This window comes from Acipenser ruthenus, chromosome 15, assembly GCF_902713425.1.
Source record: "Acipenser ruthenus chromosome 15, fAciRut3.2 maternal haplotype, whole genome shotgun sequence".
In the NCBI taxonomy this organism is placed as follows: Eukaryota; Metazoa; Chordata; class Actinopteri; order Acipenseriformes; family Acipenseridae; genus Acipenser; species Acipenser ruthenus.
Window position 1 is genome coordinate 8,208,824 of NC_081203.1, and position 18,859 is coordinate 8,227,682.

An 18,859-nucleotide genomic window follows, 5' to 3' on the forward strand; every position below is an offset into this window, starting at 1 on the left:
CAGTTTTAATATACTGTTATGTATAGTCTGGGCTACAAACATACAAGTGTATAAAATTATGATTCTAGTTGGTTTATTAAGGCTTTTATTGAACACATGTAATGAATATTCTGTAGAAATCAGTTTAATATTTGAAGCATATTTGACTATTCCCAATACATTGTTATTATAAAGAAAATAATGTTCTATTTTGGCTTTAGTTACTAAGTCAGAAGCTCCAAATACAAAGCATATTAAGAGAGTAGTTTAGTTTTGTTCTCTTGTTCGTAAACAGCAGTTGGGTCAGTTGGCTAAAAGTGTAGCATGACAAGAATAGTTTGTACTATTGCACACAAAATCAGTAGTCCTCTGATTTGTAACATATTGAAAACTGTTGTCCTTTGTACTGAAAAAGTGACCTCCAGAAGGTGATCTGCCCCTAAGCCACACAACTCCTTATCGGTCACTTTGTTGGCCTTCAGGGATATTCCACTATGAGCCTCAACTCCAGTAAATATTTGCATACTGTGGGATACTATATACTCTGGGGATATCCCGTTTCCATAGACTGCCATGTTTACTGTAATGTGCTTAATTAATAAGCCACAACAGGGTGTATTCTGTTGTCAGTAATACATGCCTTTATTTGCTTATTCTAACATGGCTTATTCAGCCCTCCTTATTTGAAAAATGCAACCAAGTGATTTTTTCCACACTGCTGTGTGATTGCACTGTTAAAATGACAAATGTGCTACATTTTGATTTTGCACTATATTGATCATAGTGGTTTTGATATTAGATTTATGAAAGACTGAATTCATAAATCGTATACATTTATTATAATTTTAAAACACATAATCATGATAACCAGTGCTCCAGATCAGGTTTTGGGTCATTGAGTAATTTACTCTCCTGTGTAAACACTGTGTGTAAAGTGTATTTTGGGAGAGTTAAATGCAACATTACCTAGAAGTCACAAGTACGTTCAATAAATAGAGTTCATAATGCTAACATGGGGTCTGCATTAACTACAGCCTTACACTTTAACTGTAATGTTAATTTGAACTACTGAACTAAAACATGGTCTTATTTGGTCCTCCTTTAGTCCTGCCTTAAATATTAATAATGTTATAGTCTGAGATGTTGCTACTCTCGATGTAGTTAGCTACTGCGTTCACAGAGTCTCCTCCCTAGGCTGTTAGTTTTTTGTTTTCTGTAAATCTTCCTTTCTCAGTCTCTTTCCAAGTCGAAAGACACACTCCCTAAAAATCTAAAAACAAAAGGTTTTCCAAACATTTTTAAAACTGCACTGATGTAAATAAAGAAACCATTAATATAGTATTCTTTATGGATTGCTTTGCTATAGCAATATAAAGCATCTCGACTCTCAAACACAGAATATTGTATTCTATAGATTTGCATTCCAAAACATTGTTTGACAGATAGGTAGGTTAGGTTGAGGGGGACTAGAACGGCACAGAGAAATCCTGTAGATCAAGAATCCAGTCGCTTATTCACGAATTGCAAGCGAGTGATTCAACCATATTCTTTTTTTATTGGTCACATGTTTAAGGCTGAGGCGATGCATCGTATTGTTTGACAACTATCGATAGTCAAGCCTGTGCATTGTTTTTGTGTAAGGGGTTTAAGCAAAGAAAAGCCTTTATTTTTTATTAAATTTCGAATCGGCCACTATTTTTTGCATTAAGCGCAGAGCTTCTCTGCTCCCCTCAGGTCTGACTCTCTGAATCTGCATGCGATTGAGCTCACCTTCTCCCCCCTGCCCCGCCCCCTGTGAGTGTTTACTGATGGGACTGGATCTGTGTAGGAGTTAAGAGCGTTGTGCTAGAATTACAATTACTGTATCGACCAAGTTACAATGCCTTTCAATGTTTGATAATTGTTTTCTAAAGTAAGATGGCAAGAAAGTAAAGAAAGTAATGTTTGGGATACTCTGGTAAAACAACTAACTTGCGTGACCATTTAGAGTTGCAGAGGTTGAGATAGCCTTTAAAAAAGTGCATTTGTAAAAAGCATACAATCTCAAAATCTGCGTTTTCAACCATAACATAGCGTTTTTACATATTGTATCAACATAGTTATATTATTTTCCAGTGTAACTATTTCAGATTAACGATGTTAACATTCAAAACAGTATAAATAATGGTAGTAGAAATAGACACATAGGGGTCTATTCATGAAGGGTTAACGCCTGTCAATGAGAGGAGTACATGATCGGATTTCGCCCATAGCCGCCTATTTAACGGCAGTTGCTATTCATAAGAGAATTCTGATGCGTTGTTAAGCCCCAACAATTTTCGTCTATAAAGGCCTGCTTTAAACAAACTGAGAATGCTTAACGATGACCTCATTAGCATAAAGTTTTCATCTGTCTTGAGCGTCAAGCTGTTATTCATAAGAATGAATGACAGCAAAATGCTGTCGACAACTTGGAGTTATTGAACACTGGGTGCAGTGGAGTCTAAACTAACAGCATCAAAATGACATTGTCAAAAAAGTTATCTGACCGTATTTAACAAACTCAAAATCAATTATTGTAAGGTGACATTGGTTTTATGTTGGGAAATATTTTTAAGAAAAATAAAAAACTGAAATATCTTGCTTGCATAAGTATTCAACCCCCTCACATTAATATTTGGTAGAGCCACCTTTCGCTGCAATAACAGCTTTAAGTCTTTTGGGGTAAGTATGTACCAGCTTTGCACACAGTGTCGGAGTGATTTTGGCCCATTCTTCTTGGCAGATTTGCTCCAGGTTGTTCAGGTTGGTTGGACGACGCTTGTGGACCGCAATTTTCAAATAGTGCCACAGATTCTCAATGGGATTGAGATCAGGACTTTGACTGGGCCACTGTAGGACATTCACCTTTTTGTTCTTGAGCCACTCCAATGTTGCTTTGGCCTTGTGCTTGGGATCATTGTCCTGCTGAAAGGTGAATTTCCTCCCAAGCTTCAGTTTTTTAGCGGACTGAAGCTGGTTCTCTTGCAGTATTTCCCTGTATTTTGCTCCATCCATTCTTCCTTCAATTTTAACAAGATGCCCAGTCCCTGCTGATGAGAAGCATCCCCACAGCATGATGCTGCCACCACCATACTTCACTGTAGGGATGGTGTGTCTTGAGGCATGGGCAGTGTTAGGTTTGCGCCACACATAGTGCTTTGAGTTTTGGCCAAAAAACTCTATCTTTGTCTCATCTGACCACAAAACCTTTTCCCACATCGCAGCTGGGTCACTCTCATGCTTTCTGGCAAACTCCAGACATACTTTCAAATGGTACTTTTTGAGTAACGGCTTCTTTCTTGCCACCCTCCCATACAGGCCAGTGTTATGCAGAGCTCTTGATATGGTTGACTGGTGCACCATTACTCCACTCCCAGCCACTGTAGCTCCTTCAAAGTGATTGTTGGCCTCTCTGTGGCTTCTCTCACAAGTCTCCTTCTTGTTTGAGCACTGAGTTTTGAGGGACAGCCTTTTCTTGGCAGTGCCTGGGTGGTGTGATGCAGCTTCCACTTCCTGACTATTGATCCAAGTGTGCTCACTGGGATATCCAAACACTTGGATATTATTTTGTACCCTTTCCCTAATCTATGCATTTTGTATTACTTTATCTCTAACTTCTGTAGAATGCTCTTTGGTCTTCATTTGCCTTCAGATTCACAGCCTGACCAATGATCCTTCAACAGTGGGGTTTTTATCCAGAAAATGTGACAGCAACTTTAATGGTTCACAGGTGGAGGCCAATGGTAAGGTAATTGTGTCCTCGTTAGGGCAGTTTCTTTCATCGGTGTAAACTGGGAGCTTCCACAGCACAGGGGTTGAATACTTATGCAAGCAAGATATTTCAGTTTTTTATTTTTCTTAAATATTTCCCAACATAAAACCTTATGTCACCTTAAATAATTGATTTTGAGTTTCAGTGTTTTAAAATAAAATATCAAACAGAACGAAATTTCAATGTACCATTTGTAATTCAGTAATATGAGAGAATTGGTCAGGGGTCTGAATACTTTTGCAAGGCACTGTATATGTATATATGTGTGTGTGTGTGTGTGTGTGTGTGTGTGTGTGTGTGTGTGTATGTATGTGTATATATATATATATATATATATATATATATATATATATATATATATATATATATATATACCCTATGGGGCTTGTTTATATGAATTTAGTGAGGTACTGTTAAGATCGGATTGTCACAGCAACTGTATGTCAGAACCAAACTCAAGTTTGGGGAGCGGGGTTCTAGAACAGAGGAGCAGCAGTGTGGAGTAGTGGTTAGGGCTCTGGACTCTTGACCGGAGGGTCGTGGGTTCAATCTCGGCTGCACCCTTGAGCAAGGTACTTTACCAAGATTGCTCCAGTAAAAACCCAACTGTATAACTGGGTAATTGTATGTAAAATAATGTGATATCTTGTAACAATTGTAAGTTGCCCTGGATAAGGGTGTCAGAGCACCTTGTTTTGTTATATCAAATACTGCTGTGTCATTCCTCCTGCTCTCCTCTTGCAGCCACAAGACGCTGCGGTTCTTCTTCTCATCCTTCCTCAAGCTTCTGCCAGGAGTCAGGAGGAGGAAGCCTCAGTCTCCCAGGAGCCCAGACCTTGCTGTCCAGGAGGGTGACGCAGCTGCCACAGTCTGGAAGGAGTTTGACAAGTACGTTTGTCAGAACAGCTCATTGAGACCGAATATGGAAGATACGAGTTTCACTTGTGTTTCAATTACCCCACAGGCACTGTAAATTATTACACTAACACATCTGGATCTCTTTCTAATGGGCCACACTATTAATTAATTGGATCTACAAAATAAGGAACATCATTCTTTTCTATTATGCATTTTATTTTCTACCCAAATAAATAGTCACGTTTTTTTTTTCATAAATTCCCTCTTTAAAAAAGAGCATAAGGGAGACGTGTAAAAACGATGCATTCCTAAAATAAGCTTATTGCAGGCAAAGAATATGTTGATGTATAGTGCTTTTCACATGAGCTGTTTGTCAAAGGATTTTGAGAGCCATACATTGATTATGTAGAACCCAGTATACTGTAGGTATTGAATAGTAACTACGAACCCCACCTAAACGTCAGTGAAACCTTCTACAGTAGTATCTGAATCTGATTTTCTGATTCATTAATCACTGTTTGTAATTTAGGGCGCTTCACAAAGGAATCTGTCTGAACAGAAACCCCAGGTTATGCTCAAGTCAGCCTTTTTACTTTAATGTGTGTGTTGTGGTGCCATCTGGTGTTCACAAGCTGTATCTTTGTCCTTGCTTCCTCTTAATCTCTGCTGTTGTCGTTCCGTTCCTGTTTAATGAAAGAGGTCAGGAGTTAGTTGTATCAATTTAATAATTAAGGACTTGGTTTTAACATCTGGACTGGAGGTGTTGGAGTTCACAATCCTGCTGCAGCTGGCAAAAAACTGGGAGCCACGCATTCTTAACATATTTCAATGTTTAGTCCCTTTCCTTTAAGGATCATATTCTGTAACCTTGCATTGGGAGTACCATATTCCAACACTACCAGACACCCTTCTTAATATGTAATAATAGTATAATCATTAGGCATAAAATATGAATTATTATAATTTGCATTAATTGAGATTAAAGACATTTAGATGCTGTAATCAACATCACAATTTTCAGACTAACCTTAACCAAATTTGTATACTAACGTTTTGTATTAAAGAGAATGCTTTGGCTAAGAAATTCTCAGACTGAAACAACACTCTTAATAAAGAAATTTGAATTGAGAGTCCACTTTTAATTTGGTTTGTTTATTTCTGTACTCGGTAGTAGTTCATTTCTTCTGGCATTGCTTTGTAGTACATGTAGTTTACCCAAAGCCCCACCAGGGGGCTCTGTTGTCATTTTCAAATTGCTGATTGTGGTTAATGCTGGAATCGTTATGACAACCCCAGCAAGTCTTATGGAAATCTCCACAGTGGCTCTCTGACAGTGTAGCTGGATGTGGTTCTCTAAATTCCCACTAGGAGGCCACTAGGAGCATTAAACTCTCAAAATCCCCGCACACAGCACCAGCTAGAATACCAGTGAATAGGCAGCTTCCTCCCCTCCTCTCCAGCCTCTGGTACACACTGCCTAACCTTATAGACAGCAGATACAGCTTTACAACTTTGCTACAAACTGAAGCATCTCCTGATTTCAAGCCTTTTTTCAGCTTTGTATTTTTCCCCACAGAGCTTTCGTCTTGACTGGAAAGTTCTATTCAAACCTTACCTGTGAATACTAGTGTCAATAGGCGCCTGGGTTGTAGTCCATTATTACTGTATGATTAGAATTCATAAAACAAAGAAATAAATTATGTTTGTGTTATAATGTGAATGCAAACCCTAGTGTAATGGCATTATGGGACATTGCACTAGCCATACCACCTTATAACCTGTTCCACGATATCAAGGGCCACCTAATAACAAGGAATCTCTGTAAAAGCATGAACTGTGAAGGGTGGCAGGCTGGCTTTGTCTCCTAGGAAATGAGTGGTTTTGTGTTATTGTATTTTTTGTCCCTGTTCGCTGATCTCGTTGCCCTGTTTGCGTTTCAGATCCAAAGTGTACATGGCAGACCTGGAGTCAGGATTGCATTTCCTGCTGCGGATAGAGCTGGCCAGCCACCAGACACTGGAAGGGAAAGAGCTGGAGACATTCAAGGATTTTGTTACGGTCATCGCCAAGGTAACTGCACAGGATTGGGTTTCCGCTTCTCAAACTTTCTGAATGTATCCTTCCCTCACCTTGGGTCATCTACAGGCTTTTTTTTTTTTTTTTAAAAGCTCTGTTATGTTAATATATTTGTACATTTGTTTGGGCCACTATACATTATATTATTGAAGTCTGTAAATGTGTTTGCTTTCAGTTCAAGTTGGTGGGATCTGAGCTTGACCATGTTTGTTTATTAATTTATTATGCCCACTGCTTGGGCAAAATCTTATAGTACCCTTCATTTTGACCTGTGACCTAAGATGGCTATCATCTGGAAATTCAAAAATGTCAAATGACCACAGTATGTCAAAGGCTTGCGCTTTGAGATGCCCGCTTTATAATTGGTACACATCTGTATTATATGATTCTGTAGGTCAAAGTCATTTGGGATTATTGGAAGTAATTGTGCAAACCTGCCGCACTGCCAGGGCCTTATATAGCCATCACTTGAGGAACTAACTGCATCTTTATGCTTTGTATGCTAAATGTGTTGGTGACCACATAACAATAATGAAAGAAAGAAGATTTGAAATAGCTAGCCTAAAAAATGTCTTGTGTCTTGATTAGAATTTTAAATATCTTTTAAACAAAGATTGATTTTCTTAATTGTCAATCATCGGTTTAAATATGGGGGAGCCAATAGCTGGTCACGCAGAGAACCGCAAGTCAAGAAGACAGAACAGTTGGTCCCAAGATGAGAATTGGTGTAAAAGGGTCTTATCCCTGGAGGCAGAAATCTCTTGCTGGCCTCTTTTCCTTAAAGAAAGTGCCCTGCCTAATCTGGCTGGAGCTTTAGCCTGAAAAGGGCAGTTCAGCCAGGGCGTCTGATTTAATGTTAAGTATTGGCTATCTGGAGAGCAGGTTCAGGCTTAGTGCTGGGAGCTGCTAACCCAGTTCTTGGCCTACTTTAAGACTGGTGAAATGAGGGCACCCGAGTCTAAAGGAAGGATTAAGGGCCTCTCGCCCTCAGATTTGGGATTTCACTCGCTTGCCAGACACTTTAGTCTGCCAGGGATTAAAGGGAAGAGCAAAGTAAGAAAAAACATGTGTGCCAGAGGGGCTGATGGTTAGACTCTGATCATTTAAATGCAATGCTGATCAGCCTACCCATTTTTCCAATATATTGTTCAGCTTTGGGCAGTTTGTTTAAATTATTGTTCTTTTATCAGGATATGTATTTTTTATTCACATTGGTATTAAAGTGTTTCAGAATCCCTGCAGTGTTTAGAAGAAAAACATGGCTTTACCTTTGCGTATCCTGTGTCGTCCATGTCACAGCAATTGTTTTCCATAGATCATTAACTTGAATAGGATATACTTTTTTTTTTTTTTCTCTCTTCAGCTTTTACTCGGAAACATTTGCCAGGAGAGAGTATTATTTTTATTTTTTTTCTAAACATCGCAGTGTATCGAGTTTGTGCTCCCTCCTGCAACAATGCTACTTGTTATTATTTGTTTATTTAGCAGACTTGTTGCACAAGGGAGGATACACTGAGCATTTTTCTTCTCCTGGCGAACTAGTAAATATTGAGAAATGTATTGCCCTTTTGATTTGTGGCCCATGATGTGTGATTTGTAATTTCAAGAGTTGGCAAGAAGTTAAATCTATTGCTGTGATACGGACAGCTTGGGTCATGGCAGAGTGTTCTGTTACACTGTATCTCTGATTTTAATGATAGCAGTGGTGTCCTGTTCTTGTTTGCTTGGAGAGTGTTGGTCACAGACAGGGTTTGCTTGTCTCCCCAGCTGTTTCCCGGCCAGCAGCCTGTGGTGAAGCTGCTGGAGACTCTTCTGGAGTGGCTGGTCAGCCTCCCTTTAGACCGCATTCCCTACGATGCCATCCTGGACCTGGTGAACAACAAGATGAGGGTAAGCGACTCGCAAGCTCCCTTCAGCACAGCCTGCGTTTTAAATGGGGCAGGGATAGGATGGTGTTTTTTTTTTTTTTTCCTTTTGGTTTTTCTGACCAAATGATTTTGGAATAATAAATTAGTGTCTTATGCCTCAGTGATAATTTGATGCTGTTCATGCAAGTACAAATTGAAATGGGAGCTTTACCTCAGAAACTGCAGGATTCACGAACAGCAACTGTAAAAACAAAAGAATATTGCGTTGTGATTTCATTATTGAGCGTCATGCCTTGTGATGAGGCAGTGCATCTGAGTGCAACACAACAGCATCAAAATGTAATCAAGCCATTAATGTTCTGATAATCTGATTGACAGACACACACACAAACACGCACTTCTTAATGGTAGAAGCTAATGACTGAAGCCCCCTCCCAGCCTGCAGGGATTCCATGATTCCCTTCTTTTGTCCAAATGGTGAAACAGCAATAGTAGCATAATGGGTAGGAATAAGTCTGAGACTGTTAGACAAGTCATATTTCTAATGGTTTTGAGATGTGGCCAATGCACTGAATTTCCCTGACATATTCCTTCTCTACTGGGTTTTGCTTGCAGATCTCTGGCATGTACCTGACCAATAAGCTTGAGTGGGTAGGCTGCCAGGGTAGCCAGCCGGCTCTGCGAAGGTACCCCTGCTCCCTGTGGACGCTGTTCCACACCCTCACTGTCCAGGCAGCAGAAAGACCAGACGCCCTGGCCAACACAGGTAAAGAAAGAACAACATGAAAGAATCTGTTTGTTAGAATGTTTATCGTAAAGTGTTGCTCACCAATACATGCATTATATTGTATATGATGTCCGCTTTAGCCACAGTAGGCATTGTGCTTGTCGCACAACAAGATCTATTAATCTCTAAGGTTAGCTCTAAAAGAATATATTGTAAGGCCAAAAGGGGATCTGAAGCAAACCAGAAGAACAGAATAATCTGTTTTGCTGTGATATTGCCTGCAAGAAATGTTCTTAGAGCGGAGATTGATGGCTATAGCCATACTACAAATTGTGATTGTTGTTTCTAGGGGGAAGGGTGGGGATCTGGTTGCACTGGTCCTTGGAGACAGTATGGTGAGAATATAGCTCTAAATCATGTTTAAAAAATGTGGACAAAGTGCTCTAACACATCCTGTAGATAGAAGACCTTCTCTGTGCTACAATAGAAGGGTTTCCCAGGAAGTTGACAGCAAAGTTTGTGAAAAGCCAATCGGCCTTTCCTAAAACTGGTATGTCCTTGTGCATGCTGGTAAGTCCTTATTTATCAAAGAAATTGACCTGTAGCTGGAAACAGCAAGGGTGCTTTACCATTTTTTTTTTTTTTTTTTTTGAATCAAAGAATATCTTTTGAATTCCCTTTATAAAGATTAGGACCTTGCTGTGTTTTCTTAAATACTTCATTCAAGTGTGTATAAATAAATAAACCGTGCTTTTGTGTTAATTGTGTTAAATGACTGCACAGCAGAGAAGCAGTTTGGGTTTACGAAAGAGGTGTTTCACTGTCTGGGTATTGTACTTCATTTCTGCTGATCCACACTGCAGCACAGTATTGTTAACAAAGAAACTCTGGCAGCAGAGACTGAGTGGACGATGCTAAACGAGGATTGGAGTGTCTCCGTCCTGCTGCGGTCACAGGCTCTCTGCCCTGGTGGTTAGAGGAGGAATCGGAGAGGGATTGCTCATTCTGGTGTTTGAAGAATGTGGGTCAGGCTGAAACTGTGGGATTATGTGTTTGAATTTGTCACTCCCCCACCCCTTACCCCCATTGCTGCTTTCTAAATCCCAGCTACAGAGAGGAGCTTGCTAGCCAGGGTAATCTCATCCACAGGTAGTAAGCAAGAGAGTGAGTAAGTGGAATGGGGTTATTGGTGGCAAATGTTTAGCCAGGCGCAATCTCAAAGTACAGTTTAACAGCATAACTTGATGATAATTAGAAACATAAATTGAATTAGACCCTTTACTGGCTGGCAAGAGGAGCTCCCTAATCATTTTGTCTAATCCCTCATTTCTTGACTTTTTTAAAGAATTATTTAGAGAACAATTCTTATGTAATGGTTAACCTACGGGACTAAATGTTGGGTATTAAAGGGTACGTAAGGACCTTTTTTATTTTTAATGTCTTACATGTTCCCATGTGTTGCTACAACTGTTTACTTAAGAGGTGTGTGTGAATTTTTTTATTTATATATATATATATATATATATATATATATATATATATATATATATATATATTATACATACCGCTCTAGAAAAAATTAAGAGACCACTGCAAAATTATCAGTTTCTCTGGTTTTACTATTTATAGGTATGTGTTTGGGTAAAATGAACATTTTTGTTTTATTCTATAAACTACTGACAACATTTCTCCCAAATTCCAAATAAAAATATTGTCATTTAGAGCTTTTATTTGCAGAAAATGACAACTGGTCAAAATAACAAAAAAGATGCAGTGTTGTCAAACCTCGAATAATGCAAAGAAAATAAGTTCATATTCATTTTTAAACAACACAATACTAATGTTTTAACTTAGGAAGAGTTCAGAAATCAATATTTGGTGGAATAACCCTGATTTTCAAGCACAGCTTTCATGTGTCTTGGCATGCTCTCCACCAGTCTTTCACATTGATGTTGGGTGACTTTATGCCACTCCTGGCGCAAAAATTCAAGCAGCTCGGCTTTGTTTGATGGCTTGTGACCATCCATCTTCCTCTTGATCACATTCCAGAGGTTTTCAATGGGGTTCAGGTCTGGAGGTTGGGCTGGCCATGACAGGGTCTTGATCTGGTGGTCCTCCATCCACACCTTGATTGACCTGGCTGTGTGGCATGGAGCATTGTCCTGCTGGAAAAACCAATCCTCAGAGTTGGGGAACATTGTCAGAGCAGAAGGAAACAAGTTTTCTTCCAGGTTGTTTAAAAATGAATATGAACTTATTTTCTTTGCATTATTCGAGGTCTTTTTATCTCTCTATTTATCTCTGTGTGTGTGTGTGTGTGTGTGTGTATATATATATATATATATATATATATATATATATATATATATATATATATATATATATATATATATAATTTACATTTTGCCCACTTATTTAAAACTTTTTAAATTTCATTCCCTGCTTCAAGGTGACTTCCCATGTACCTGCATGGACTTCAGAACTACATTTCCCATCATCCTCCTGCTCACTGGTAAACCCATCTCAGTTACATATGTGAGCAGGAGGATGATGGGAAATTCTGAAATTCTGTTAAGGTTAAGCAGCAAGAGTAAGTAGCGGGATTCCAAAAAATAGTCCCCATGTGTAGCTACAACTGTTAAATAACTGTTAAATCTTTACATTAACATCCTGACAACTTTTTACACTTATAACTTTAGTCTTTTTCAAAATGTCCGCTCTAGTTCACTAGGGTTTGAGATGTGTACTCTAAATTATTTTTTTTTTTTCTGTCCCGTACCACATCTTCTATCGCCATTGCTGTGTTACCTGTTTGACAAAGCAGGAAATAATCCTTACACTATCGGTGCTTTTTATTTCTGTTCTCTGAAGGTTTGGAGGAGAATGCGCAGGCTGTGCTGCAGACCATGAGGCGCTACATTGGCTCTTTCTTTGGATGCCAGGAGTGTGGGCGGCACTTTGAGGAGATGGCAAAAGAGTCAATGGACCAGGTGACGACACACAATGAGGCTGTTCTGTGGCTGTGGAGGAAACACAATACAGTCAACAACAGGCTTGCAGGTATGCTGTGAGGGCATCGCATTGGGCATTCCGCATTCCTCTGGTCTTTATTGCATCCTTATTAATTGCATGAGCAGTACACCTCAACGCTAGGTTTCTATTTTACCCACATGGCACAGTATACGCAGTATCTTACTAGTGTGCCTTTCGCTTTCACTTTGGATTGTCACATCTGCAGTCACCATCTTATCTAGCTTCACATTCATGATTTTAAGAAATTTGGGTAATTGCTAATGGTAACTATCAACCAGTTAATAGTTCCTATGGAAACACTCATACACTCTGCAGGCAAGCTGGAAAATAATTTTATTGAAATATGTTTTATCCTTTTAATCCTCATCAACAGTGATGTAAATGATTATTGCTTTCTTTGCTGGTTTTAGCAACATTTAAGATATTTCCTGATTGTAACTTGTATTTACTTAAAATAAAATGTGGAAATGTTCTTTGTACCTTGGTTGTTAAACTGGCTTCCTCCTCGAGAAGAGATATTGATTGTCTCAGCTTGGCTATCTGGGTGAAATAAAATAAAGGTTGTTGCTGGTGATGGCCAATTTGAAGCCCTAAAAATAACTAGCATCAGTGAGGTGGACAGTTGTGATTTTCTTTTTTGCTGCATCAGAAGACACAAACCCTTAAACAAGTGACACATGTTAAGCTGTAAATGTGTCGTATGTGAGTTAAGGTCCTTTTTTGTGGTGTAGTCCAGTTGTTGTGCCTTGCCATTGTCCCCAAAGTTGTACAGCATTAGCATGTGAATATAGTCAAGTTATTGCTTGATGGAGGGTCCCGCTCCCTTAGAACTGAGAGACGATGCAGAACACTCCTTTTGGTCAAGAACTTCCAGCTTTCAGCCTGAAAGAGCCTGCTGTTCCAGTTAAGGAGTGCTCAGCATTGTTTTTTAGTATAGCTGTATAACTTTGAAAAGGACTACTCTAGCTAATTCAATATGGGGGGGAAGGGGGAAGCCGAATACAACATTTATTTAAGGGCATATACGAGCTTGACAGTTTTTACTTCACTGCTCTGGCAGTCTGCTGCTTTTTTTTGTTTGTTTTATTTTTTTCTTTCCCCTAGTAGACCACTTTTACAAGTCTACAGTGTAAAGAGTTAACCACATTAGGTGTCAATTCATGTCTTGTGTATAAACAAGTAACAGTTATTTTAAAATAGTTTCCTGGGATCACAGATACTCATTTCATACTGACTCCCAAACAGCTGATCTGTACTTGAATCAGAAGTAGGGAACCACAATTGAATGGTTTCATATCCCATTGTTGAGTAACACAGCCTTCTAATTGCCATTGAGTGTGTGTCTTTTGACTGCCATACATTGAATAGTCAGGCTAGTGTAATGAGGCGGATAATTGGTGCCCCTTCTCCCAGGACAAGGCCAAGCATTAAGAACAGTGATTGATCATGACAGCCACACAATGTGGGTCTAGTTTGGAAGGTTTGGGGTGGCCTCCACTTACAAAAACTCACACAATCTCAGGCAGGCACACAGACACAGGGCCAGCCTGGAGTAACAGCTGTTTGTGCTTGTGTGCAGGCTCCCTACAACTGACCCTAAAGCATTGCATGGGGAGAAGTGGATCTAGGCACTAAAAGCAGGTTAACATTTTTCGAGAGAGAGGGGGAGTTGGGTTTCCTTTGGCGCACTAGAGTCACTGTTGCCCTTATTTTTCTGCTGGCTCTGCCAGCCAGTGGATGTAGTTGAGGCAGGCTTGCATATGTACTTGCATTGAACTATAGAACCACTTGTCAGATTGTTATGAAAATTACTTTAGCTGAAGTCATTTATTGAATCAGAATTTGGTTGTCTGTCTGTCTGTCAGACAGTTTGTCAGTATGTCGCACTATTTTTTTATTGTCCATCAGCACCTTACAAAATATATTGTACCAGTTTAGGTTTTATCTATCCGTGTGCACGGCAAGTTTGACATTTTATTGACTGTGACAAAGCAAAGACAAAGAAATGTGTAAAGTAGTGGTAATATCAAATGTAACCTTTTTCAGTGTGGAGTAGTTCAGTTTCACAGACGGAGTGTAACATGTCAGCTGTTCCCCTGCAGGAGCTCTCAGTGAGGACCCACAGTTCCCCAAGACTCAGTGGCCGACCCCCGATCTGTGTCCTGCCTGCCATGAGGAGGTTGAGGGGCTGCATGCCTGGAACGAGAAAGAGGTGCTGGCCTTCCTCAAGCGGCATTATGGGGCCTCCAACATCTCCCCTAAATACACTGCAGGACCTGAGGAGGGTACAGCAGGGGGCCAGGAAGACAAAGAACCCTCGGAGCAGAAGCCTGGGTGGGAAGACCCCAAGTACGGGGCCCACTCCCCCAAATCCCCCTACCTGGAGAAGCTCCAGGGCAAGGAGAGGCAGGAGGAGGGCATCGGTTTGCACAAGGAGGCAAAGCCAGGGATGTCCTTTCTGGGCCTTGGTTTCTCCAACATAGACTTGAGCCTCTGTGTGCTGATGTACGTCTCCTCCGGTCTCTTCCTCATGATCATGTTCTTATTCTTCCGCATGCGCTCCAAAAGGTGGAAAGTGAGACACAACCGTTTCAGCATATAGCAGATGAGGGTTGAGGAAGACACTAGCCACACACAACATCCTTGTATACCATACCATGAACCTGGTTGACTGAAGGAAACTTGTTCTGATTTTACATGTATTTTACCGTCCAGAAAGGTTTCATCACCTATAATATGGAATAAAACAGCAGCTGCTGAAGGTGATCTCTTGATTTTGTAAAGTGTTTGAGAGATGTAACCGCCACCACCACCACGCTTTCTCACATACTGTTCAGTGAGATGAATATCCCTGAGGTTAGATTCCTAAAAATGCTTTTATAGATCACCAAGCCATGATATGTTCTGGAATATGCAGTTTTGGCCAGTAAAGGTTTTTGTAATGTCTGACGAAGTTGATATGGTGCCTAATCTAGGTTTCTCATTTCACAATAAACAAACAAAAATCAGCATAAATGCACTAAATGGAAGCTTTTCAATCCATAGAACTAATTTAGCGCCATATTCAGTATCCTTTGCATCTGTTACTTTCCTAAACTCCCTGGCTACAGGGCTGTGATGTCATGTTCTCCATTCTTGAGAGGAAGCCGGTTTCATGATGACATCACAGGCTAAAATAGGAGGTGGAGTTTCTGGAAAGTCCAGGGGGAAACACAACTAACAAATAAACAAGAAACTTCTTGCAGTAGTCAAAGCAGCCAAATATCTTTAGAATTCATGTTACAAAAAATAAATGGAATGCCATCATGCCATGTTTTGATCATTGGAGAACCTGGAAGCCAACATCCTAAAATACTAAAGGGAATTATTGAATCTAACCATAATATTTCAGTATATACTTACATGCCTGTTGGAGGTTTAAATGTATTTGAGAGGTGAAATATTTTCTTATCTAAAGAAATGTGTTTTCTAACTTGGGAAGGTAGTGTATATGTATATGTTTTATTTTTATTTTATTTTTATTGTTACATGCGTGCCATGCATGCGTGAGATTCTAATTAAGTATTTTTAACTGTGAAGTCATGCGGTAAATTCTGACTCGAAGGTTGCCAAACTTTTATTATAGGTTGCTGCCTAGCTGCCTCCAATTGTGTATCACGCATCTGACTTCTGTGTGTTTTGTAGAGAAGTATCACTTGATTAGAGGATAAAAAGGTGGTTATGGGACACTAGTGAGGTACATTGTGTGTTTTGGTTTTGCCTAACATTTTGGAAAGTTTATTTTGCTTTACAAAAGGTGCGAGTTCAATTTGCGGTCTGTTTTGAACTAGTGTTCAAGATCCTGCTGTGTTTCTAGTATAATCGATGACCTCACTGTTGGGAATAGTGTTTTATTAAATCAGGGAGTCTGGATGACATGGAGAGAGCAGTCCATGTAGTCTTTCAAAACCTGACATTGAAACATCTTTCATTCTAAATGCTGACATAGCTTCTTTCTGGATACATGCTTCAGTGTACTGCCAGTTGTCTGATCTTTGAGCTGTAGAATTTGAAGGAGCATTTAATTTGTTGCAGCTGTTAAAAAGGCTATCGTAGTAGTGATTTTTGGGATATAGAAGAGTAAATATTCCTGGGCAGTGTCTTTTATTGCATATAAAAACTGCAGTAGTGAAATCTTCTATACATTTGAGGGTATTTCAATGTTAATAAAACAATATTAAGAAAGACTATGTACAGTAACATCTCTGTTGGATAGATGAGAGAGAGAGAGAGCCTGTCTACAGGGTTTCAACTAACTGGACTTTGTGTGACAGATTTACAAAACCGTCCGATATAAACCTGTAGGTTTGAGTAGAGGATTGGTGAGACATTCTGGTTATTTCTGTCCTTAAAAACCTACCTGGAATGCTGTACAAATAAACACACAATGTGATAGTACTGTGCCACTGAAGAAGCAGTTCCATTTTACCTTTACTGTAACATGCGAAGAGGCTAGGGTAGCATTTATTTATTTATTTTTAGATACTTTTTCAATACAAAGAGGGAATGTCCAAACTTGAAATCCAGTTTGTAATGGATGTAAAAAGCTCAGTGGTGGTCCAGGCTTGAGACCTTCATGTCTTGCTGCTGTCACAGTGGCTGTGACTGTGAGTCGTGGTATTCAGAGCTTATATCCAGCAGCCAGGAATCTCCAGCTTAGTTATTTGCCTACTGTGCCTCCCAGCTGTAAAAGAGGGCATCGAGATCAGTAATGTTATCGTGAACGTTTTCTGAAGGTGTTTGTCATTGTTTTCTGCACCTACAGAAATAAATAGCTGTTGCCTTACACTGAAAGGGAAGGGTAGAGGTCACACTGGTCTAAAGTGCAAGTAGCTGTGGAATCAATTTAAAGTTGTTATTTATTTTGTAAAGTTATAATATTTACAGTACATTAAAATACCTACCTTTACAGTTTGACACAAACCTAGCGTTGAGTGTTTTTGTCGCCTCTCTTTTGATGGGGGAAGATAACCTGTTTTGTACAAAATTGATGTATGATATTGTTATGATTTGTTTTCAGAATTAAAACTACATGCATTACCTCTGTCTCATACTAATTTTGTTCAGAACCATTACAAACAGGTTTGATAGCACATGTATAAATGGCACCTAAGATATAAAACATCTTGCTGAGATTTATTGTATTTTAAATTAGTTTTCAATGGAAATAAAATGTAAAATAATGGAATAGGCCAGTCCTGTAGTGGTTCTTTAGTGACCTGGGTTACATTTCAAGCACAGACTTGTTTCAAGGTTTACCTCTGCAAAGGTACAACTCTTGTAATGAGCCGCGCATCACTGATTTTGAAAAGAAAACTGTCCCGATTCACCATTGTAACCCCCATGCAACAACACTCCAGTGGACAAACCCAATAAATGGACTGTGTCTTTGCTATCATCAATAATAAACATCTCTAGTTCCAACGTCCTTCGTTTTGTGCGACAGCTGGATGGTCACATGCCCTTAGCATGCAGTATCTGTGGCAAAGCTTGGGGCAAACTGGGTCTCTTGTGGGTGGCACTCTGTCTCTGGAGCAGCTGTCCCAGTGTTAATGATCATGGTAAGGTTAAACAAATACAATGTGTTTTCACGCCTTTCAGGTAGTTTTTCCCTTCCCTGTTCACCTGGAGTGACATGTTTACCCTTTTAGTGCCTTCTTTCCAATCCTAAAGCAACCAGGTGCTTAGCATATTGAATGGCATATTGTTGAAGTGAAATGACCTAGGAAATATAACGGGAACTACGTGAAAGTTAGACAAGGGAAAAAGGAGTGTGATACATGTATTAAATTACAGCAGTTGGAATAGCACATAGACTTAAAACAACATTGTTTTTCTTGGTTTTTTTCAGCCCTGTTTATTGAACTGTACATTTTGGATGTGGGTGTACAATGCCGCATTTATACAGTTTTAATGTTGAAACGGACAGAACAGTGCAACTAGCATAATCACTAAGTCAAAATATAATTTGTCCCAAAAATAGCCTGGAATTAAAACAGAAGATGAATCAGTTTTGCACCACGAGTTGCCATGACAGTACCTGATACTGAAGAGGCAATAAACCTGGCATCTGAGTACAAGAACCAGGCTTTTAAGATCCCCATCTTCAAGTTCTGCATGAATTAAACAGCAAAATGATCCCTGAAAGCATTGCTTTGCATGTAAGAAGCCAGTAGCCAGGCTGACATAAATATTCATTACTTTGCTTTTCAAAGCCACTCTAAAGAATGGTAAAGGAAAAGCAGGCATGTGTCCTTTTACCGTCATGCCATTGAGATGAATGTACTGTATGAGACCTGAAAGGGAACATGCACTGCTCTCCAGTGGAGTGGAAAAGACGCTCAAGTGCCACTTAGCTGTAAAGAGACATTTGTCAACGTTTTAGCCTTCGCTTCCAAAATCGTCTCTAAGAAGCCAGACCCTGGTGTTCCAGGAAGCATGTGGGTGTTACTAATGTTGATTTTGTTGCACCGCTTTTAACTTGAT

The 18,859-nt window shown here is 39.6% G+C and overlaps 1 protein-coding gene across 1 annotated transcript in view; it reads left to right on the top strand.

Moving 5' to 3' along the window:
• LOC117964725 (sulfhydryl oxidase 2-like) overlaps positions 1–17,413 on the top strand; it is a 37,576-nt gene extending 20,163 nt beyond the window's left edge. Inside the window, exons 7-12 of the mRNA XM_034909290.2 lie at positions 4,517–4,660; positions 6,571–6,700; positions 8,474–8,596; positions 9,190–9,340; positions 12,173–12,361; positions 14,437–17,413. Coding sequence (XP_034765181.2) covers positions 4,517–4,660; positions 6,571–6,700; positions 8,474–8,596; positions 9,190–9,340; positions 12,173–12,361; positions 14,437–14,936 — 1,237 coding nt within the window. The 3' untranslated portion in view covers positions 14,937–17,413. The remainder of the gene's footprint in view (positions 1–4,516; positions 4,661–6,570; positions 6,701–8,473; positions 8,597–9,189; positions 9,341–12,172; positions 12,362–14,436) is intronic.
• Positions 17,414–18,859: the final 1,446 nt, after the last annotated feature.